The 21,154-nt window shown below is 47.5% G+C and overlaps 1 protein-coding gene across 2 annotated transcripts in view; it reads right to left on the reverse strand.

The window, feature by feature from the left end:
* Positions 1-15,998: 15,998 nt before the first annotated feature.
* Positions 15,999-21,154, reverse strand: part of NRP2 (neuropilin 2) — a 118,421-nt gene continuing 113,265 nt past the window's right edge. For both annotated transcript variants that reach the window (XM_008687401.2, XM_008687402.2), the window contains exon 17: positions 15,999-19,279. In XM_008687401.2, the coding sequence (XP_008685623.1) occupies positions 18,975-19,279 (305 nt within the window). In that variant the 3' untranslated portion in view covers positions 15,999-18,974. The remainder of the gene's footprint in view (positions 19,280-21,154) is intronic.

Consider the following 21,154-nt stretch of genomic DNA (forward strand, 5'->3'; position numbering starts at 1 on the left):
CTTTTTCTGGAGGGATCACTAGATGCGAGCACTCAAGAAAGGTTTTTTGAGCTGAATCTGGCCTCTGATCAGTTAGTGATTGACTATGACAAGAGAGCGAAAGGCACAAAGCTTTCCCAAATGGCATACAAATTATAGTGGGGTGGTCATAGACTGAGAGGACGTTGGAGAAAGATTGAGTATTTATTAAAACATCTTTTGTCAGCCAGATTTATTTTCGTCTTTCTTCATAGGATGTGATAGTTTTGCATCAGTGCATCTAAATGAAAGAATTTGCTAAAGGTCAAATGCAATTCCCTCCAGCCAGCTTTCATTTACCTTCTAATTAATAACAAAATGTTCACACATACATTAGCCTGAGGCTCATGCATAAAATAATAACTACCATTTATTGAACACCTATTATATCCCAGGCATGTGGAATACATTATCTCAAATTCTCACAAACCCAGAAGATGGGAATAGCCCCTTTAATAGAGGAGGAAAATGATGCCTGGAGAGGCTAAGCAATTTGCCGTTGGTCATGCAAATTAGTATCTGATGCCAAACACTCCGTGCTTTTTCCTGCCACACTGTAGGCCAGTGGCTTCCTGCACAGATTTGATGTCTCATGCAAGCTGCTGTTGCTGATGAAAGGGAAGATGAGAGATTGGTATGGAAGACTGTGACTTTGTGAGTCAAACACTTCCCCACTGGAGGATGTCATGTTGCCCAAAGCTTGTAGTCCTTGACGGTTGTCATGGTGCTAATAGCTGGGTAACTGAGGTAGGGACCTTGAGGGAAGGGCCAGAAGAGCCTCTGAAATGATGAAAGCTTTAGGAAATGTGCTCTCTGACAAATCATCGGCTCTCCTGAGCCAGTATGGGCTGAACTTCTCTAAGAGAGGATGTGTCTTAGTATGTCTCAGCTCATATTTCTTCTCTGGGTGAATGACTGTCATGATGGGTCAATGAAAAACAGATTTTCCTCTGCAGAATCCAGGTAAGAAGCCATTCTTCCTACTTTTCTATTGACCTATGGTGGCCACAGGCTTTCCACAAAGGGAAATTACAAAGGTTCCTGGTATTAGGGCCACAGTGTTCCATGGAACTCTCATAGTGATGGAAGGAGAGAGAGAAGGGGATATGTGCATACTTGGGAGGGAGCAAAATGCTATTCTGGGTAGGGTTCTTTAGCATTCAGTTCAGTTTTTCCCCCATGTCCTCTCAGTTGAAGGAAAGGTTGCAATTAAGTCAGAAGAACATGCTTTGTACTGGGAAGGCAGTTTGGGACATGCCTCACCTGGAGAGGCAGATGAATAGGTCAAAACAGAGATTTGCAGCCAAATGGTGACTTCGTAATGCAGATGTTAACAGTTTAGCTTGAAGTGTATTATCAGGTCATTACTTTCAGAGAGAGGCAGGTGGAACTGAAAAGTAGATAGAACTTTTTTCTGTAGCTTTCCAAACTCTCTCTCGACTCTTGTTTCCATGTGTGTCCTGGACTCCGAAACTCTACAATATACTAGCCATTTAAAAATCTAGTACTTGCTTTTCTTGCGCATTACTTTTGGTATTAAAACTCATCCAAACCTCTTATCATTCTCTTCATCTTTTAAATTTGAACAAACCAAGTAAGCTTTGAAACATTTGTTGAGTAGTTATTTGACTACATCACATTTAAATGACAAAATCACCACCTTCTGACCTCTCAGAGCTCTCTTTTCCATTATGCCTGTAATTGTGATAAATTTCCAGCTGGTGGTGATTCCCTGCTCCAGCTGCATAGATCCAGGACATTACCTGGTACATAAATCATAAGAGTAGCTTCTCAATAGTGAGATGTAAATCCCTTGCATCAAATTACCTAGGACTTATTTCCTGTCTCTGGTTAACACACAGATTCCCGAGCCCCAACCCTTCATGTACCTAATTAGACATTTTGGGGCCTTGGGTTCAGGAATCATCATTTTTCAAAAGCTTCCTTGGCGACTCGGGTGCAGATAAGTTTTGAGAATCACTCATTTTGAGAAAAATGAAAATGCAAATAAGAAAATCTCATTATTATTTTTTAAATAGTAAGAATAGTGTAGAAAGTCATACTTGAAAAAGCATACCAAGAATTAGTGTACAAAAATCTACGTGCAGCCTACTTTCTTTGTCTCACCAGACTTTGATTATCAAATAGGGCTTATTTGTGACTCTACTTTTCCCTTCTTCCCTTTAAGTAAAACTTTCCTGTTTTCAATTATTCTTGGAGTGTTAGACCAATTCCTTGATGTCTCCTCACAAGCTGCTGGCAGTCTTCCTCATCCTACAGCTGTTACTGGATACCTTTAATACTTTGGCCTCATCACCTGGCTGAGAAGTTCAACTAGTATCTTTTCCAAGAAAGTCTGGCTTTGTTAGTCTGATAAAAGTCCCCAAACCACCTTCCTGCTCCCGTGTTTCACTGCTATGAATCTGGGGGAAGGGGGGAAGAATGCATGGCAATTTGCATAAAATTAAAATTTTTTAAATAAGGAAAATGTCCTTTTGGCAACCAAGCCACACCTTCCCATCTATAACTGGTTCCTCCAGATGTGGCAGAGGGATTTTTTTTTTTTTACGTAGATGAATGATTATTCTTCAACGAAATTAGCAACTACACAAATTCCAGCTGTTTTTATTTCCTTCCACACTACCTTGGGTATCGAATTTGTAAAACTCAGCCAAACCTCTTTTCTCTCTTAGTATTTTACATTTGAACAAGCCAGACAAGCTTTAAAGCATTTATCAAGTCGTTACTTGACAATATCACACAAATACATTTAGGCACTCAAGGGCAATATATTAAGCTGATCTGCAAAATGTTCCTCTTTTACTACGTCCAAGACATTTTGTTTTCACTTTTCAGTTCTTGATGAAGAAATCTGACATTGGTTCTGTTTCATCTCCAGCTTCTGCCTACTGGGAATAGAATTTTTAGCAATTATTGCAAAGTGTCAATGGAATAAAAATCATTTGGGTATTCCATTGGTTGGCTGCAGACAGGGGTTGGATTGTTACCATGAGATATATCTTGTCTAACCCATTGTGGGGTGATGATAGTATATCAATTGACTGATGAGTCATTCATTCATTACCATTTCCACAAACATAACAAGAACCTATCTGGTGCCTTGTAGTGTTTCCGGTGCTAAAACACTATCTGAAATTGGCTTTTCCATTTAAGTAGTTATGACAGTTTAGTGGCGGAGCAATGCAAGACAATATAGATGGTACAGGTATATGTACGATTTTCCCTCACAGATACTTGTTCCTGGTGTCCCAGGCAGTTCAGAGGGGGAAACATTCCCAAGGGAATGTTGCAGGTTGGTCCAACCTGTATAATATTTTTACAGCCAGTTCAAATTGAGTCCTAGAGTCTTCTTTTCCTCAGCTAAGGGATGCTAACATCTGCCTCTGATCTTCACCTTCTGTGACTCTCAATTATTTTACTGACTCATCTGTACTCTTGGAAGTAATTCCTCCTCACTCTTCTTAACGGCCTTACCGCTTACGTCACTTGGGGAGCTTGTGGGTCTAAGTCTTGAGAGAATTGCTCCCAAGAGGTGTCAGGTTGTCAAAATTTAGGAACTGTTTCCAAAAAAAAGAGAAGGGTTTCCAGGGCCATACTGAACATCAACGTGGGCCTCACACAATGGTGAGCCGAGTGTTCGTTTGACTTGATGGCACGAAAGAATTCATAGGCAAATCTACCCAAATGAAAGTTGGCAGCCTTACCTCCAAATTAGCCCTGTTGTGTCTGGATGGAAGAGTCTGTAAAGTGGAACAGCTGAGAAGGATTATTACAGTTTAGTTCGTCATATAGATCGTTCACACTAATGTGTGGTTCATGGTCAAGGGTGTGGGCTTTGGAGCCAGGGTGTCTTTGTTCCAGCCTGTTCCAACCTCTGTCCTTCACTCACAGGATACTATCAGGCAGGTTACTTTCCCTTTCTGGACTTCTGTTTCCTTATCCACAAGATGAGAAAAACAGAGGAATGTGCCTTGCGGGGAATTGTGGGGATGAAATGAATGATTGGTAGGTCCTCGATATGTGTCAACTGTGATGAGTATTCGTGGCTCAGGAGCATCTCAGGTTCTGCTTCCGTTTCTTTGGGTGGCGCCGTTCTGGAGACACAGGGATGTGTCTTTTCACTTGAACTTGAAACATCTTGTTATTAGTGATTATTACTGTTATTACTGATACAGTCATCCAACCCACGCATTTAATGAGATTTGGAGTCCCTCTGCTCACAGGGGTAGCACTTATGAGCCTGGAGGATGGCCTCGGAAGTAGACACTGGCCACTGTGCCCAAGTTCGGAGGCCAAGGAGAGCCTTACAGGGATCTCTCTCTCTCTCTCACACACACACACAGAGAGAACATTTTCTATCTTATTTGACTTCCGGAAGTCCGAGTCCAGCGGCGAGTGAGTGAGTGGTGAGAGAGGACGGCTGTGGCTTTAGTAGTTACGGTCGGATGCTGCTCTCTCTCAGCTTCTTCCATTCCTAGGACTTCACGGGGCAACATGGAATCACTGAGAAACGTGAATGGAAACCTATGTATTGTTTATAGTCTCTGTGGACTTTTCTAGAGTCCTGAAAACTTTTTCTTAACTCTTTTAATTTTTGACGAGGTAACGCATCCACGTGGCTTAAACATTAAAAAATCAAAATAGGCATATAGCGGACATTCTTCTTTCTCTGAGTTCTCACCCACCCTTCCGTACGTACACCTTATTACTTGTTTCTTATTTAGTATTCCAGGTTCACTGTGCGGGGGCATACCAGCAGGACTGGCTCTGTGGGCGTGGAGAATGCATGTGCAGTCACACAGGGCCCTGCCTTCAGGAGGGTCCTGCCTTTGACTGAATGCTCTGCTATTGCTGTCTTGCAGTTCTTAATAACTGTTGACCCCCCCCCCCCGCCCCTCCATTTCATTTTGCACAGGGCCCTGCAATTTATATGGTCTGTGCTGCATGCTTGACACGGTTCCTCAGTTTGCTTTTTGGCTTAACTCTATGTCTTAAAGATCTTTTCATATTTATACATAAAGAACTGTCTTGCTATTATGATTTTTTACAGCTGCCCAATAGTCTATCCCTGAGGATTAAAAAAAAAACTATATACATGGCTGCTTTAGAATCCCTATATTCCAGTCCTTCGATGCTTCCAAACTTGGGAGAGAGCAAAAGATTGATTGAGAGAAGTACCAGAAAGTCTTCCCTCTGGCTGGATCCCTCGTTCCGCCCGCATGATTTTAGAAGCCCTCAGAAGCAACTCTCATTTCCTTCCTAGCTTCCTGAGCAGCAGTGTCCCCACTCCCCTGGGCTCCTTCCTGGCCACCCCCCCGCACCCTGCTTTACCTTTCAATTCACGGTTTCTGAAATGCTTGACAAGGAATCACCTGGGCTCCATCAGTCACAGCAAACCACTGCTGTCTCTGCCTCGATCTGGAGACAAATACTTTGGGCTGAAGGACATAGTGGTCACCAGAGACACACTTTTAATGCTCCCCTTCCATTCCTTCTTTATTCTTCCTAATCATTATTTCTGGATAAATCTATGGTCATGGCCCAACACTGTGGCTGCTTTTCACAAGACCGCCTAAGCCCTCCCTCCTAAGGAGTCTCCCAACTGTTGGAAGGCACCAGAGTCATGTCCTGAAGCCTGTAACTCATTTAGAAACAGCCAATAGCTCTGGCGCCATTACAGACGCACGTCCTTGAAGCCCTCTCTCTCGGAGTCAGAGAGGACCGTGCCCTCATTCAGGAAACAGTCGCCAGCAGTAGGAAGCGTACTGCGCCCTAGTCCTCCCGAGCGGCGGTCTGTCCGGAGAGAACAGAGCTTTTATGTGAAGTTCACATCGCCTGGGAAGCTAGTGCTGGGGCTTTGTGCCTGAGCACATGCCTTGCCCGTCACCCTTCCTCTGGCCACGGCTCGGGTTTGAGGACGCACCCACCTTGGATCGTTGTGCCAGACTGAGCTGTTCAGAGGTACAACGGTGACGGCTGCCCTCCCGCAGAGTGGCACGGGGTGTGGGCCCCCCAGGGCATGCAGCGGCCACGAGGCTTTGGCAGGCACGACAGCTGGCATGCATTGGTGTGGTGTAGACACGCAGAGCGAGCGGTGGAACGGGTGGGTGGGACAAAGCCCGCAGACTCGCTGTGTCACCGCCTCTGTTCCTTACCAGGGAAGAGAAGCCACAGACCGCTCGATGGCTTACTCCTCCTTGTTTCCGTCAAGCCATACCCTCGGCACCTGAAAGGAAGATTAACTAGATGCTAAAAATGCACTCTTGGAGTCCAACTCCGCTGCCAGGGAAAGCTTCCAGGTACCCCGAGACTCCACCGGGAGAAAACAAGGCTACAATTCCAATTAAACACCATATTGAGTACTTCGGTCTCGGCACACTCTATTTGTTTAGTTTATTTGAATATTTGATAAGAGGAGTGCTGGGGTGGCAAAAAATTAATTAAAATAAGAAAGAACGATCTTAAGAGAGAAAGGGGAAAAAATGCTAAGAAGCCGTAGATGGCTTCTCCCCACACCTGCCAGCAATTAATTAATTGCTAATCCGTTCATTATTTCCAACTTAGAAATCTCTGTCCCCTGAACCAAAAAAAAAAAAAGGTTATTATTTTTTAAATGTCTAATTAAAACATGTTGAAAGACAATCTCTGAAATGGGTTTGGCCAATGCTAATCACATCTGCAGTATGGTTGGAGGTTGCTGAAGTGGCGTCTTGGGGCTTTCTGGAATTGGAGAAATCGTCTCTCGTCAAAACGCTGAGCCTTTGAGGCCTCTTTTCCTTACAGTTCACCATGTGCTGCTTCTCGCTCCAGGTATCAGTGGGCAAGGACAGGCTCGAACATCAGCAACGATCTCTTCCATCCTCCTGTGGGGGTAGAAGGGGAGGCAGGAGGCTTCCCACTGCAGTCGTCCTGGGCAGCTGGTTGGAATATTAGTATTTATAACGGCGTGGTGGAGACATAATTTACATACTCTAAAGTTCACCCTAGATTGTATTTTAAGCCTCTGCCACTGACTCAGGAAAGTATTGTACTTCTGCTGTGGCTGAGGACGGATGGACGGAGGTCTGAGGTTTGCACATCTCAATCTAGGGCTGAGCCAAGCGTCTTTATCCCAGAGCCCCGGGCCCACGCAGGTGTTTGTCCCCCTGTTTTTCTGTTACCTGCTCGCCCTTCTCTAGCAGCTGGGAATCTTTCCCCAAGGTGATTTACAGCCGTGTGTGTCAGGACGGGTCTGACACTGATTGAGTCCCTTATCTCCCTCCTGTCCTCCCTGCTGACAGCCTCCCCCTCGGGTATCAATCAGGGCATCAGCTCCCTACTGTGGATGAGCCAGGGGCTGTCAGGGATGCATTCTAACTGTCATCTTCGTCCAAACTGCCACCTGCCCTTCACGGCTTCAAGTCTGTTCAAGGCATACAGGGGAGAGCAGGTCCGTACACTTTTCCCAACCAACCTGCCACGGCTTGGGATGATTCCGTGGGTTTTGGACAAATTTGGGGAATACTGCTTTCTAAAAGGCAGTACAGGGGACATGTACTCGCATCAGCCGTTCAACCTCTGAATCCCCATCAGGGTGTTGATGGGGGTGGTGACAGCTTCACCTGGCAAGCCGCTTCCCCACTAAAATTCAGCATCATGTCTTCTTAGCAAGGGCTGCAGTCAGAGCTTCATGAGCTCTAAGGCTGGCGCTCTGGGAGAACACAAGTGAGGAGCGAGCAACAGCGGGAGACGAACCGATGCCAGACGAACACAGGAGTGAATGGGGTGGAGGCGCAGCCCCTGAAGACTCCACGGGACATAAAAACTTGGGGGCCAGGAGAATGAAACAGAACATCCGTCTAAGCCTAGCTTTTGAATTGGCCCCAAATGCAGTGACATTTTCTTTCTTGGCCGCTTTGAAAAAGGAAGCGAGGAGAAAATGTAGACTCTGACATTAAAGATGGGTGGGGCTTAGACAAATTGAACCGTGTTGAAGGTGTCCCCAGTGCGGGGAAAGCTGAGGGCACGTCTCCACGGTGCGCTCCTGGGAGAGGGGCGCTCTCTGGCTGAAGCCCGGAGAGCCACACAACGAAATGGCAGCTTTTGGCCCCTGGGCAGGGCCAAGGGAGGTGCGGCGTCCTGTTGGCTGGCTACCGTGCTGCGGTTCGCTCAGCCACTTGAGGGTGACATTTGCAACAGGAACTTTAAGTGGTGAGGAGCTTGGCATAGGGGTGAGGCCAGAGCACTGCGCTCTCTGGTCTTCTGCAGAAAGCACCTGTGGAGAGCCCCCTCCCAGGCAGGGCCTGTCTGTTCTGGGCCTGGCTGCGCATTTGACTTTAAAAGCAGATTCAGCTGGCTGGTCCCTCGGCATGTGAATGGCATCTTGAAGGAGCAGAAATCCCATTAAGGAAGAACTATTGACCCATCTGTCTGCGAGCTGTTGACTCTCCGCTAACCTTCCATTTGTGGCCTGTGATTCTTTAATGTACGGAGTGCTAATTGGAGAATAGAGATTAGAAAGAAGAATTAGACGGTGACTGCATGTGACACTGGACAGCCAGGCCTGGAAGGCCACTTGATCTGCCACGTCCTCCTGGCCACCACGAAATGGTGACTCCGGGTTCCCGTTGCCCCAGAACTTGTTGGTCCAGAGTGGCTCCAAACCCAGGGCGTCTTGTTCATCTTGGTCCCTCAGCTGTCTCCAGCACAGGCTTGGTCCTGGCACCTGCTAGGTCCTCCATCTGTCTGTGTCTATGTCAGGAAAGGTTAGAAACGCAAGGGAACCTGGAGGCCAACAGGGACGGTGGCCAGGCACATCTACAGGGACACAGATGCACCTGAGATGAAAAGCAAATTGTATGACCAACCCCCACCCCCCCCCAAAAAAAATCCTCACCCTGTTTTAATGCCATAGATAGGTGCCAGACTACAGTGGTTGTAGCTGGTACAGGCTGGACATAATTTCATGTAGCGTGTAGGTTGAATCTGCTTCAATTGGCTTTGGCTGGCACTGTGGCCCCCTTTTTGATTAGTATAGCTGAATTAACTTCCCCGCCTTTGGGCTCTGCTCCCACCATGCAACACAAATTGAAATAGTGGGATGGCAGGCAGTGGCAGTGGGGGCTGTGGTGGGGAGGGGAGCACAGGGACCTTCCATCTTGTTAATGTAACGCTTCCTTATGTGATGGGAGCTGAGAGCAGCCTGTAATGAATTTCTCCTCTGGTCATCATTCACCAGTGCATTGTGACCCGTGTGTTTTTGCTGCGCTACACATTTCCAGACTTTCGCAGTGACTTGTCAGCACCTAGTAAAAATGAATTGGACACGACCCATCTCTTCGTGAAATGCCCTCCCCAGCTGCCTTTCGTCTCGGTTGAGAGAAGGAGTAGGTGGGACCACCTGGAACGGCAGCCGTGGACTCCAGGGCTGTGGTCTGATTCCAGGCCCGTCTCACAGGCAGATGAATGCAGGCGTGCCAAGTCTGTGGGCGCTCTTGTTATACTGAGCCATGTTCTCTGGTCCAAATGGTTCCAAAGTGGCCTTTGCCTTTTGCACCTGTTGTTTCTTGCTGCTTGATGAGCCGTGCAGGCAATTTCTTTCATCGAGAAGACATGGGTGCAAGCGGTGGTACATTAGGCATCTGGGCACCCCATGGGTTCTTACCAACTCTGGTGTGAAGACGCATTGATGGCGGGGGACAAGGCCATCGTCTGAGTCATACGCATGAGCGTCGCCATCTGCAACTGTAATTCTAGCCACGTGGTCAATCATAAGAAGGGGTTTACAACCAGCTTTTACTGCATTTGTGGATCATGATGATTAAACAACAGATGGGAAACCCAACCAAGATTTTTAATCTCTACCTCTTCACTGATGGAGCGAGTGAGGGCTGAGGGAGTCACTCCGTGGCCTCTGTCTAGGGCTGAGTCTATAATTAGGGCAGGCACCCTCCTGATTTCCTGTGCCTATCTTGTACACTCATTCTTATCAGACCACAAGCACTGAGTTTGGTTTTGAAACAATGGTCTCTGAATCCTGGGAAGGTTCTAGGAAGCTTACGGTGCAGATGAAGCCCCTCAGTTAGGGCCGCCAGATAGAATACAGGATATCTGGTTACACTGACATTTCAGATAAACAATCAGTAACGTCTCAGTTTAAGTATGTCCCAAGTATTAGATGTTCAAAAAAATGGGACTTTAAAAAAAAGACAAGTTGTTTTTTTTTAAATTGTGGTAAAATATACAGAACATAAAATGTATGGTTTTAACCATTTTTAAGTGTACAATTCAGTGGCATGAAGTACGTTTGCAATATTGTGCAACCATCTCCACTATCCCTCTCCAGAACTTTTTCGTCATCCCAAATTCTATACCCGTTAAGCAGTAATTCCCTATTCTTACTCCCTCCAGCACTTGGTAACTTCTAATCTGCTTTCTCTTTGAATTTGCCTGTTCTAGGTGTCTCATATTAGTGGAATCATATGACATGTCTTTCTGTGTCTGATTTAGCATATTTTCAAATTTCATCCCTGTTGTCACGTGTATCAGAATGTCATTCCTTCCTAAGGCTGAGTAATATTCCACTGTATGGCAATACCCAATTTGTTTATTTACTTACCTGTTGGTAGACATTGGGATTGTTTCCATCTTTTGACAGTGGTGAATAATGCTGCTATGAATGGGGGTGCACACGTATCTGATCCCCTGCTTTCAATTCTTTGGGGTCTATGTACTTAGAAGTGGAGTTGCTGGGGGTGCCTGGGTGGCTCAGTTGTTAAGCATCTGCCTTTGGCTCAGGTCATGATCCCGGGGTCCTGGGATCGAGCCCCACATCGGGCTCCCTGCTCAGTGGGAAGCCTGCTTCTCCCTCTCCCACTCCCCCTGCTTGTGTTCCCTCTCTCACTGTGTCTCTCTCTGTAAAATAAATGAAAAAATCTTAAAAAAAATAAAAGAAGCGGAGTTGCTGGATCGCACGGTAGTTCTATGTAGGACATTTTGAGGAACTGCCATACTGTTTTCCACAGTGGCTGCATGGGATATTTTAATTTGTTAACTCTGGCAAGCCTCCCACTTTTTCAACAGCATTTTAATCTGAATATATTTAACCTAAATCATCATATTTAAACAGAAACAGTGCCCATCTCCATGTTGGAGCTTGTGGGCATAATCTCGGTGCAGACTCTAGGAAGCCTACTTGCACGGTTTCCTCTATAGTGAAGGATAAGTAGCAATGAGGAAGGATAGAACACTTAGCTTCTAGTCTGTACAAACGGGGGAGCTTGATGCCTGTCAGAAAGGAGAATTTATGCAAGTCATTCATTCATTCCATAAACATTTCTTGTGTTTGGATGGTAAGTGCCAGGTGTGAGTTGAGGTCCTGATTCACAAAGGTGAACGAGACGCTTCTCTTTACCCTCCACTTTGGTCCAGCCAGGTTTCCCTTGGGCTCTGAATCTCCGTACATGCTGGCCCTTCCATCTGACACGCTCTCCCCCTGCCCTTCCCATTCATCTGACTCACCCTGGGATTTCAGCAACCCTTGGGCCATGGTGCCCAGGCTTCTCTGACCCCTTGCACACCCACAGCTCTCCACACGTCACTTCATAGCTCCTGCCATGGTTGTTATGATGGATTAAGTGGTTACTTTATTCACTTATGTCTCTGTAGATTGTAAGCTCCCTGAAGGCTGAGACCATGTCTGTTACGCTTATCATTGTGCCCTAACATCTAGCAAGGCACATAGTAGGCATTTACTATCAAACGTATTGACTATAGGAATGAAGTCATGCATAAATTCTTTTCTCAAGAGCTAGTGGGAGACAAGTAAGCACATCCATGTCTATGTACATCGCTAGGAGTGAGGGGCTCTGGCAAAGAGAGCACTTCTGCTAAGATGAGCTTGGATCAGGGCCAGCTCCACAGTGGAATCAAGCCCGAGGATATGCTCCCTGGCGCGTCTGCAGAAGGGAGACGGCGAGAAGGTAGGGACAGGAGGCTCTGCAGAGCTTTGCCCTCCCTGAGCCGTACGACACACATTCAGACAAGCAAACGGAACCATTCCACTGGTGAGGATGTCAGAGCTCGGGGCTCAGAGTGGCCCAATGCCCTCTGCCCAGATGGGAAAGCCAAATGTGCATGACCTCCCGGGGTCACAGAGCTCCAGGTGGAACTGAGAACCTTGGTCTCCCAAGCGCAGGGACCAGAGCTCTCCCACCACCTCAGTGTGTCCCCGTTCAAGGGGAGAAGAGCACTGCCAAGTTCAAAACCCTCTAAAGGTTTCTTTGAACTCCTACAGGATTGAAACATGGTTGGCTGGGAATAGGGATGTGAGTGCTCAGGAGACATGAGGTGAGGGCAGGGGGTGGGAAAAGTCGAGAAGAAGGGCAAATCCAGAAAGGCCGCCTGCCGAGGCTCTGGAGTCAGGGCCCTGCCAGGGCGGTTATGTGGTTATACGTGAGCTTGGCAGGCGGTGGGGCGGCCAGCGGGCGCTCGGAAAGGCTGCGCTTCAATTCCCAGCGGAGGCAGTCAAGGGCTTCAGGGTGGAGATTTATGAGCGGAGCTGTGCCCCAAAGCATGGCAACCTGGCCCCGCCGACGGTGGGGAGCGGCCTGGGGGCTGTGGAGGCTGCCGCCCGCACTTTGCAACAGAACTGCACTGGGTTCCAGGGGACTTGGTTTGAATGGGGGTGGAGGAGGGTCCATGCCTGACCACTGCTGCCCAGGCCTGCTGGTTTGGTGAGGGGCCCAGGGCAGAGCGCCCCAAATCCTCACGTCCCAGGTCCTTGGCCCGGGGCCTTACCTCCCTGCTGGTGGAGGGCTTTTCTGGGCCCCTCTGTGTGCACACGGCCCTTTGGCCTGCAGGACCGCAGGCCCTTTGCACCCTGTGTGGGACCTGCTTGGGCCAGATCCTCTGTGGAGAAGGAGGGGGTGCCCTCCTAACCTAGTACCACAGGGCTGGAGGGGGGGTGGTGAGGGAAGGCTCAGACCCCTGTGGCCAGATGGGGCATGAGGCCTCACTGGAAGGGTCTCTTTTTCTCACAGCACTTGAAAGCCAGCGTGACGGGAACTGTGCTTCCGCACACAGGTGTGGGATGGGGTTTTCTGGCAGGGAGGAGAGTGGAAACAGGTGTCGTTCTCTGGATAAGAGGCAGAAACAACGGCAGAACCTCCCTCACAGGTCTCTCACCTCGGTCTCCGGGGAGAACACAAAAGGCGTGCTCTTCCTCCAGGAGCTCCTCTGAGGGTCAAACGGAGGAATGAGGAGACCCAGCCTTGCAGGCTGCGAGGCCTGGGATATTCTGAGAGGTGGAAATTCAGAAGCAAGCCGTGCCTCTGCCTCTCAGTCCTTAGGCTTCATAGGGCCCTTCCCATTTTGTTGATGGGAGCGAGAGTTACAGTTCCTGTGAAGCCCACGGCTGGACGGGAGGAGTCTCTGAGGACGCACGCACGCAGCGTTCCCTAGTCTGACCATCACCTCCTCATCTCACACCCAGTCTCCTGGTGGCGGGGCGGGGGGGTGGGCGGAGGAATATTTGCCCAGGAATTTGTTTAGCTCAGCCTGGGATTAGAGACGGAAGCCTGTAAGAACTGGAATAGAGTCATCTTTCCATTTCTTCTTCAGGCTCTCCTCCCTCCCCCATCCCTACCACCAACGTTGCAGAGACAAGGGCACCTCAGCATCCAGATGGGTCCTGTTTCCCTCAAGGATGGGCCTGTTCCAACTTCATTTCACTCCCTCCCCTGAGGATTGGATAAACATTTCCAGAAGGATGCAGATATGGAAAAAAAAAAAAAAGACCTTATGTAAACACTAGATGGCTAGGGACCAGGAGATATTATTAGTGTATTAGGGCTTTAAAAATCCCCAAAAGCTCAACTAAAGGAAAGTAAAAATTTGCTTTCATTTTAACCTTTGTTATTGCTGCTCGGGTCAGTAATATGACAGAAGCAGGCATCTCGGGAGACACATGATATCATAAAGATCACAGAGGGGCAGAGAGGGAAATTGCAGAAATTTGACTGTGGTGACCTTACGGGCCAGTAAGTGAGGAGTGGGAAGGCAGTGAGGGTGGGGGTGAGGGGCCTGGAGGGGTGGAGCTGTCTTTTCTATAAACTAAGGAAGGCTGAAGAGTGATATGATCGGACAGTGCCCCCTCCCCCCCACTGTGCCTGAAAGGGTCTTGTCCTGCTCCCCAGCTTCTTCTCCACACTTTCCCCACTGCTTTGAGTTCCTAGGGGCGCAGCAAACTATTATGGTGATCGTTGACTATAAAAGACCGTTCTATTTAATTACTGCAAATCCTGTACCATCAGTAATAAAGAGTCGTGTTTTGCAAATATGAACTCAAGTAACACAAATATTACACCTTTACTGTCTAGTAATTTTCCATCAGAGCTACCTGTTTACTGCCTTCACCACATTTATGTAACCAATCCTTAGTTTATGAGTTTGCTTTTGGTCCCCTTCACTGGAGTGTAAGCTCCAAGAGTTTACAGAATCAGGTAGTGCTCAAAAACATTTCCTGAGTAAATGATTGAACCAAATTTCCTTTCGGGGGGGAACAGAGCCCCAAGACAGGGGCAAATTTGGATTGTTGAGACTCCCATTCACGTGTGTGTGGGGGAAGTTCATAATAAAGCTTCTCCCTCCTCCTCCCTTGGGAACTTGTACTACCTAGAAGTGAACTTGACCTCCTTTAGCTTTCCCTGGCCAAAGTCTAGTTTGTTTTGAATCCAAAAACCCACGGGTGAAAAGATCCCTAATAACCAATCCTTAGTTTATGAGTTTGCTTTTGGTCCCCTTCACTGGAGTGTAAGCTCCAAGAGTTTACAGAATCAGGTAGTGCTCAAAAACATTTCCTGAGTAAATGACTGAACCAAATTTCCTTTTGGGGGGGGACAGAGCCCCAAGACGGGCAAATTTGGATTGTTGAGACTCCCATTCACGTGTGTGTGGGGGAAGTTCATAATAAAGCTTCTCCCTCCTCCTCCCTTGGGAACTTGTACTACCTAGAAGTGAACTTGACCTCCTTTAGCTTTCCCTGGCCAAAGTCTAGTTTGTTTTGAATCCAAAAACCCACGGGTGAAAAGATCCCTAACATTTTTGTGAGGCCAGGCTACTCTTCCTTTCTCCTAGACCAGAGGTTCTTAAACTTGAAAGTATACCACCTGGAAGCCTGGTTAAAACACAGATCCCTAGGCCCCCCTCCCAGAGTTTTGGATTCAATAGATCTGGAGTGGAGACCAAGAATGTACAACTCTGGCAAGTTCCCAAGTGATGCAAATCCACTGGTCCACGGGCCACACTTTGAGAAGCACTGCCACAGACCTTAGAATCACCACAGATATTGACAAGCAAACTTTTGCACAGGAAGGAAGCAACGAAGAGTCAAAAGGTGCAGGGCATTGGCAATGTCTTGGGAGGAAGGTCCCAGAGTTTTGGAGTCAATAGATCTGAGTGGAGACCAAGAATGTACAACTCTGGCAAGTTCCCAAGTGATGCAAATCCACTGGTCCACGGGCCACACTTTGAGAAGCACTGCCACAGACCTTAGAATCACCACAGATATTGACAAGCAAACTTTTGCACAGGAAGGAAGCAACGAAGAGTCAAAAGGTGCAGGGCATTGGCAATGTCTTGGGAGGAAGAGGGTTTACAAGGATGACAGTCTCAGAAATCTACCAGCCAAGTCTTTGAATTAAAGTAGCCCACCTGGCCAGGTAGCCCAACCCCCATCCCCATCCTATTTTCATATTTTATTTTTTATAAAAAGCCAGCCAGCAAATCAACCTAAGTCCATAAGAAGGGTTAAGAAACATTGTCCCAGGAAAATGACCAGCCATCCTGGTTTGGCTGGGATTGTGGGGTTTCCAGGGATTTTCAGAGCTAACACCCAAGAAAGTCTTGGGCAAAGTGGGATGACTTAGTCACCCTAAACCCAAGTCTCTTTGTCTCCAATAAGAAACATGCAGAAAAATATCTCTGGTATAATGTTTATTTAAATAGCAATCTTAAAAAGGCTTTATACAAATCATATAAACACAGTTTGACCTTGTTGTTTATTTTTTACATTGAAGAATCACAGTAAAAGCTCTCAAGTTCCCGTGATCTGGCTCAGCCAGCGAATGGTCGAATACCTTTAACTGCAAACTCTGGAAAAGTTAACCTTCTGTGTGACAGTTTAACTTTTCCCCTTGTTTTCTTGCATTCATGCTCATTCCTCGGACCCTCATCCCTGTCAACTCCCCATCCCCATCGAAGAGAGAAAGCAACCCTGTGGCCCTGTTGACTGCCTAGTCCGGGAGAGCGTGGAGGTAATGTGTCATTCAGTACAAGGCAAAAAGGAGATCAATACTGTGAGTTGGGTTTCCCAAAGGGAACGACTCAAGGAGACGGGTCAGCTAGCCTACCTGCAGTTGGAGACAACAAATACACCAGGGTGCCCCCTGGCCGAGTTAGAACCAGGCCCCACTGTCTGTCTTAGACCAGCCTCCAGGTTGGCGAGGTATCTACACGTAGCCCTGGGTGGCCTGCTTTTGTTTAGCAGGGCCCACCCAGGGCCTCAACCCAGTGAGTATGGATGGAGGACCGTCAGGGGGATGCAGGTTGGCTTGTGCGTAACTTAGAGGCTAACTGCAGGCTGAAGACAGGGCTGGTCTTTGGGGCACTGTATAAGGACTCACGGGGCATGAGAAAGCCAGGACCCCCAGGGTAGGCTTTTCAACTTCTCTTCTTCTGCAGGCAACTTCTGGAAATCCCTAGGACTTGCTAGCTTCCTGAACACTGAGCTACGTGGGAAGGCGAAGAGGAGGGTGGGTTAATAAAAAATTTGCTTTCGATAAAGTGTAAGAACTTGCTTCTGCTGCGTGCCCAGCTGGGGGGGGTCCTAAAGCTAAGCCCTTGGGCTTGACAGCTTTACTTTTCACCTCTAACTACCACTGTGCCAACGAGTGCCAAGATCAGCATTTACACTCGGGCCCTAGGTCAAAGTCACAACAACATCACGGAGTCCCACGTGACCATTCACATACACAGTAGATACAGAGAACTCAAAGGCTTGCAAAGACACACACACATATGAATAAATAGCTGTTGGTTTGGACTCTCCCTCTCCGCATACAAAACACTGTGACATTACCATTTGAACTAGCATTTCCATAAGTTAACCTTGAAAGGAACCAGCCAGTCCCATTCACCCTTTTCCTTTCATGTGGGTATGAGACAAATGAAATTGTGGGTGACCATAGCAGCAAAAATGGTCTGACGGTTTACCACTGATAAGCAATGGGCTGGGCCTACTGGTTGGTTTCAAATGTATTTCCTGCACACAGGCAATCTTTAGGCATTACTACAAAATCAAGATTTGGATCTTGACGCGGACAATCTTACCCTTCACACAGTTTGATGCTTCCCCTCCTAGACTAGTTGAGAGTCATGTAGGGCTATGGCTACCTCTCAGGCAGCAGGGCTCAATCCATTCGTAGGATCAGCGGTGAGCTGGGGGGGACTGGCAGTGGAGTCACGGGGGTGCGGGAAGAAGGAATGCCTTACTTTTATGATATTCACTGATTTCTACACAGAGGGAAAATACACTTTTTCTTCATTGTTTCAAGGCACTTAATAAAAAACACATAAATTGTGTGTGTGTGTGTGTGTGTGTGTGTGTGTGTGTAAGAACATAGGTCTCTCTGCGGCTGAAGCAGTGTTGCTAGTGTTTTGGTCCATAGTACTTGCACACTTGTGGTTAAAATCAGCTCGCATACATCCTACCCGACTCTCCTGAAACGCTGAGGTGTAACCCCAAGGAGAACTCGATGTTTACTAGCCGAGCAAAGAGACTAATTCATCAAAATGTCTCCGTAGAGTCTGCTTAGCCTTTGCCATGACATGATCACACAGGTTGGACTTCTCCTTCCCTCTCCGCTGTCCTCCTTTTCGTCCAGTGGTCACCAGTTACATCTCACCGGTGGAGAAAACGTACTAACAGCCCGTCTCTGCGCCCACCCTCCGTCTCGGAGACCATCAAACGATGCTGCGTTCTGGGGGTTAGCCCCCTGACGAACGTGCGTGTGCGTGTGCGTGTGTGTTTTAGAAGAACAAGGAGGAGGCAAAAGAAAAAGCAAAACCACCACCAGAGGCCCCACGAAGCAGCCTCACAGCCACAAATTCTGGGTCTAGATTGAATGAATGGCTCCTCGTCACGAAGCACGTTAAGGCTTGTCCGCGTCTAACATGGAGGTGCTTCTGTGGATTTTGACGTGTGAAGTTTCCTTTCTGGTTTGTTTTAAATCACATAGAAGAAAGAGCTATTCATGCTGACCCTAAAATGGCAATTTTCCCCTGGATAAAAAAAGGTAAAGGCAACAACATCCTACTCAAACGCTAGGACTGGAAACGGCAGCTTGTCGGGGTGGCCGGCAGGACCCAGGCCACAGCAAATCCGGAGTCGTAGACGCGCAGAGGACAGGGCGAGCTGGACAGCTTTTTTTCTTCTTTTTTTACGTTTTTTTTTTTCTTAAGATGAAAAGTCTGAAAAGACCTTTTGCTTTTCAAGTGTTGATTAGAACGAGAGAGCAGAGTACCATGACCACTACTCTGCTTCCATCCTGGAAAAGTCGTTCTCCTCTTCGGCCTCTTGGAGTTGCTCACAGACCAAAGAAATAATATAATAATAATAACAAACTCACAAACGAAATAGCACTGTGACCCCCAAAGAGATGAGCTCCCGTCTTAGTCCCAGCAACGACTCCGCCGCGGCGCTCTCAGGTGGGTCCTAGCCCCCTGTGCGGCCGCATCTCCCCGCCTCCCTCGACTCATCTGTTCTGTCCACACCTTCGGTATTCTGGATCGGTTCGATCGAGATTATGGCATTCAGTTTCCAAAGGAAAAAGAAAATGTAATCTTCGCTAGCCCCTCTTGCTGGAATGAAACGTCAGATGTGATTTGGGTGCAATCCGTCATGCTTCGGAGCAGCACTTCTGGTGGTTCATCTTGACCTTGTGCTTGAGGCCGTCGTAGAGCTCAAAGTTGTAGTTCTCCAGGGTGGTGCAGCTGCGGGAGCTCAGCCCCGAGTAGGAGCACGTACAGTAGAGCAGAAGCCCCGCACACGTGGCCCCCAGGAGGACTCCCAGGGAGCTCATGGCGATAATGGTGATGAGGATGGGATCCAGGGTGTAGAGCCAGCTCTTTTCTTTGTCGGCCGAAGGGGCCCCAGACCCCGAGGTGGGGGAAGAAGAGTTGCTCCAGTCCACCTCGTACTCATCTGTGACATAAAACACACGAGATTGAGGGCGCTGCCCCTTTCAAGGTGAAGTAACTGAGCCTCCCCAGCCCAGTTGACAGGGTCTTCAGAGAGCACGGGGACGAACAGGAGACTCTGGAACTAGGCTGGCTGGCATCAAAGCCCACCCTCATCGCATCCTGGCTGTGGAACTTTGGGCACGTTATTTAACCCCTCTTTGCCTCAGTCCTCTCCTCTATAAACCGGGGGGACTGTTAAGTCTGCCTCGCTGGGTTGCTAGGAGAATTAAATGAATTAATTTGTAAAGTTTTTGGTGTCTACTACATACTTAGTATGGTCTAAGTATTTGATATTTAAATAATCTGACTCCTACTAGGTAAATTCGGATTTTGACAGAAACTTCGGGGTGCCTTTGGAGCACCGGGGTGGTCCTGTGTTCTGGGCACCTTCTTTCCTTGCCCCTCATCCCCCACTTCCACTTACTTCAAGTTAAACCAAAGGACAGGCTGAGATGGTTTTTACGTGACAAGTTTCCCAATGTATCATTCCTGGCCATCCGAGCAGCAGACTTTTCCCGAGCTACCACACCTCACTTGACATACATCTTACCTAACGGTTACGGGTTGAATTATGTCCCTCAAGGTTCATATGTGGAGTTCCAACCTCTAGTACCTCAGAATGTGACCTTATTTGGAGATAGGTCTTTATAGAAATAATCAACTTAAGGTGAGTTCATTAGGGGGGACCCTCATCCAATATGGATGGTGTCTGTATTAAAAGGGAAATTTGGAGACAGACACAGATGGGAGATTGCCTTGAAAACATGGAGATAACCATCTACAAGCCTCATGGTCCTCAGAAGGAACCAACCCTGCTGACACCTTGATCTTGGACTTCTAGCCTCCAGAAAGGTGAGAAAACACATGTCTGTTGTTTATGACCCCAGTGTGTGGTACTTGGCTATGACAGCCCTAGCAGACTAACACACTTCGGTTTCCATAGTGTGGCCAACGCATGACCACTACCACAGCTCATTTTGTGGGATTTTTTAATAATCCCATGAAGAAGCAGGGTGCTATTATAATTTTTTTTAAATAGATGAAGAAATTCAGTTTTTTTTTGTTTTTGTTTTTTAAAGAAATTAGGTGGCCGGGTTACTTCCTCAAGGTCCTGGAGTTAGCAAGCAGTGAAACTAGAAACAGGGCTCAGGCTCTCTGCATCCTCATGCCCTGCTCTCTGTACACATCATGGAGCTTCTGCTGCTTGACCTGCTGCAGCCTCTCCTTGTAGGCCAGTTCCCCGGCTTTGCCCATAAAAGGAGCGCTAGATGGGGTCTTGCAGGGAAAGTCTGCATTGAGTTAACAAGGTGGTGTTTGGGTTAGTCATTCTGTTTCTATAACGACACTTGAAGAGTTTGAGTAAGGTCGGGTTAAAAGCAGCTGTTCTATGAACTGCTCTTCTTAAATGCATCAATCTTGGTCTAAAGTCGTTCTTTAAAGGAAACCTTGGTGATCTCTCTTGGAGATCAGCTCTGGCACTCAGAGAAGCCCAGAGAGACCCGTGCTGCTCTGAGTCAAGGGGAGAAATTATATCTACGTGTTTGCTCGGCGGCCCTCCAGTCAGGGCTCTTACTTCAGCCCCCTGAAGTATGTGTATTTGAAGTGGGAGAATAGGGCTTCTAATATGAAAATACAAGATGAGCATTGTAGAAGGGAAACCTAAATCTTACAATGGGCCCCAACTTGGAGTCTTGGATAGTGTGAGAAAGGCTTCCCTCAAGCCAGGGAACAGAAAACCACAGAAAGCCTAGGAGAATATTCACATTTATACTCATTTACTCAAGTCCTTTTTCAGGAAGAGGTCAATGGGTTCAAGCAGCAACACATATAGGGCAAC

Source organism: Ursus maritimus, unplaced genomic scaffold (assembly GCF_017311325.1).
Source record: "Ursus maritimus isolate PB19 unplaced genomic scaffold, ASM1731132v1 scaffold_1, whole genome shotgun sequence".
NCBI classification, from domain to species: Eukaryota; Metazoa; Chordata; class Mammalia; order Carnivora; family Ursidae; genus Ursus; species Ursus maritimus.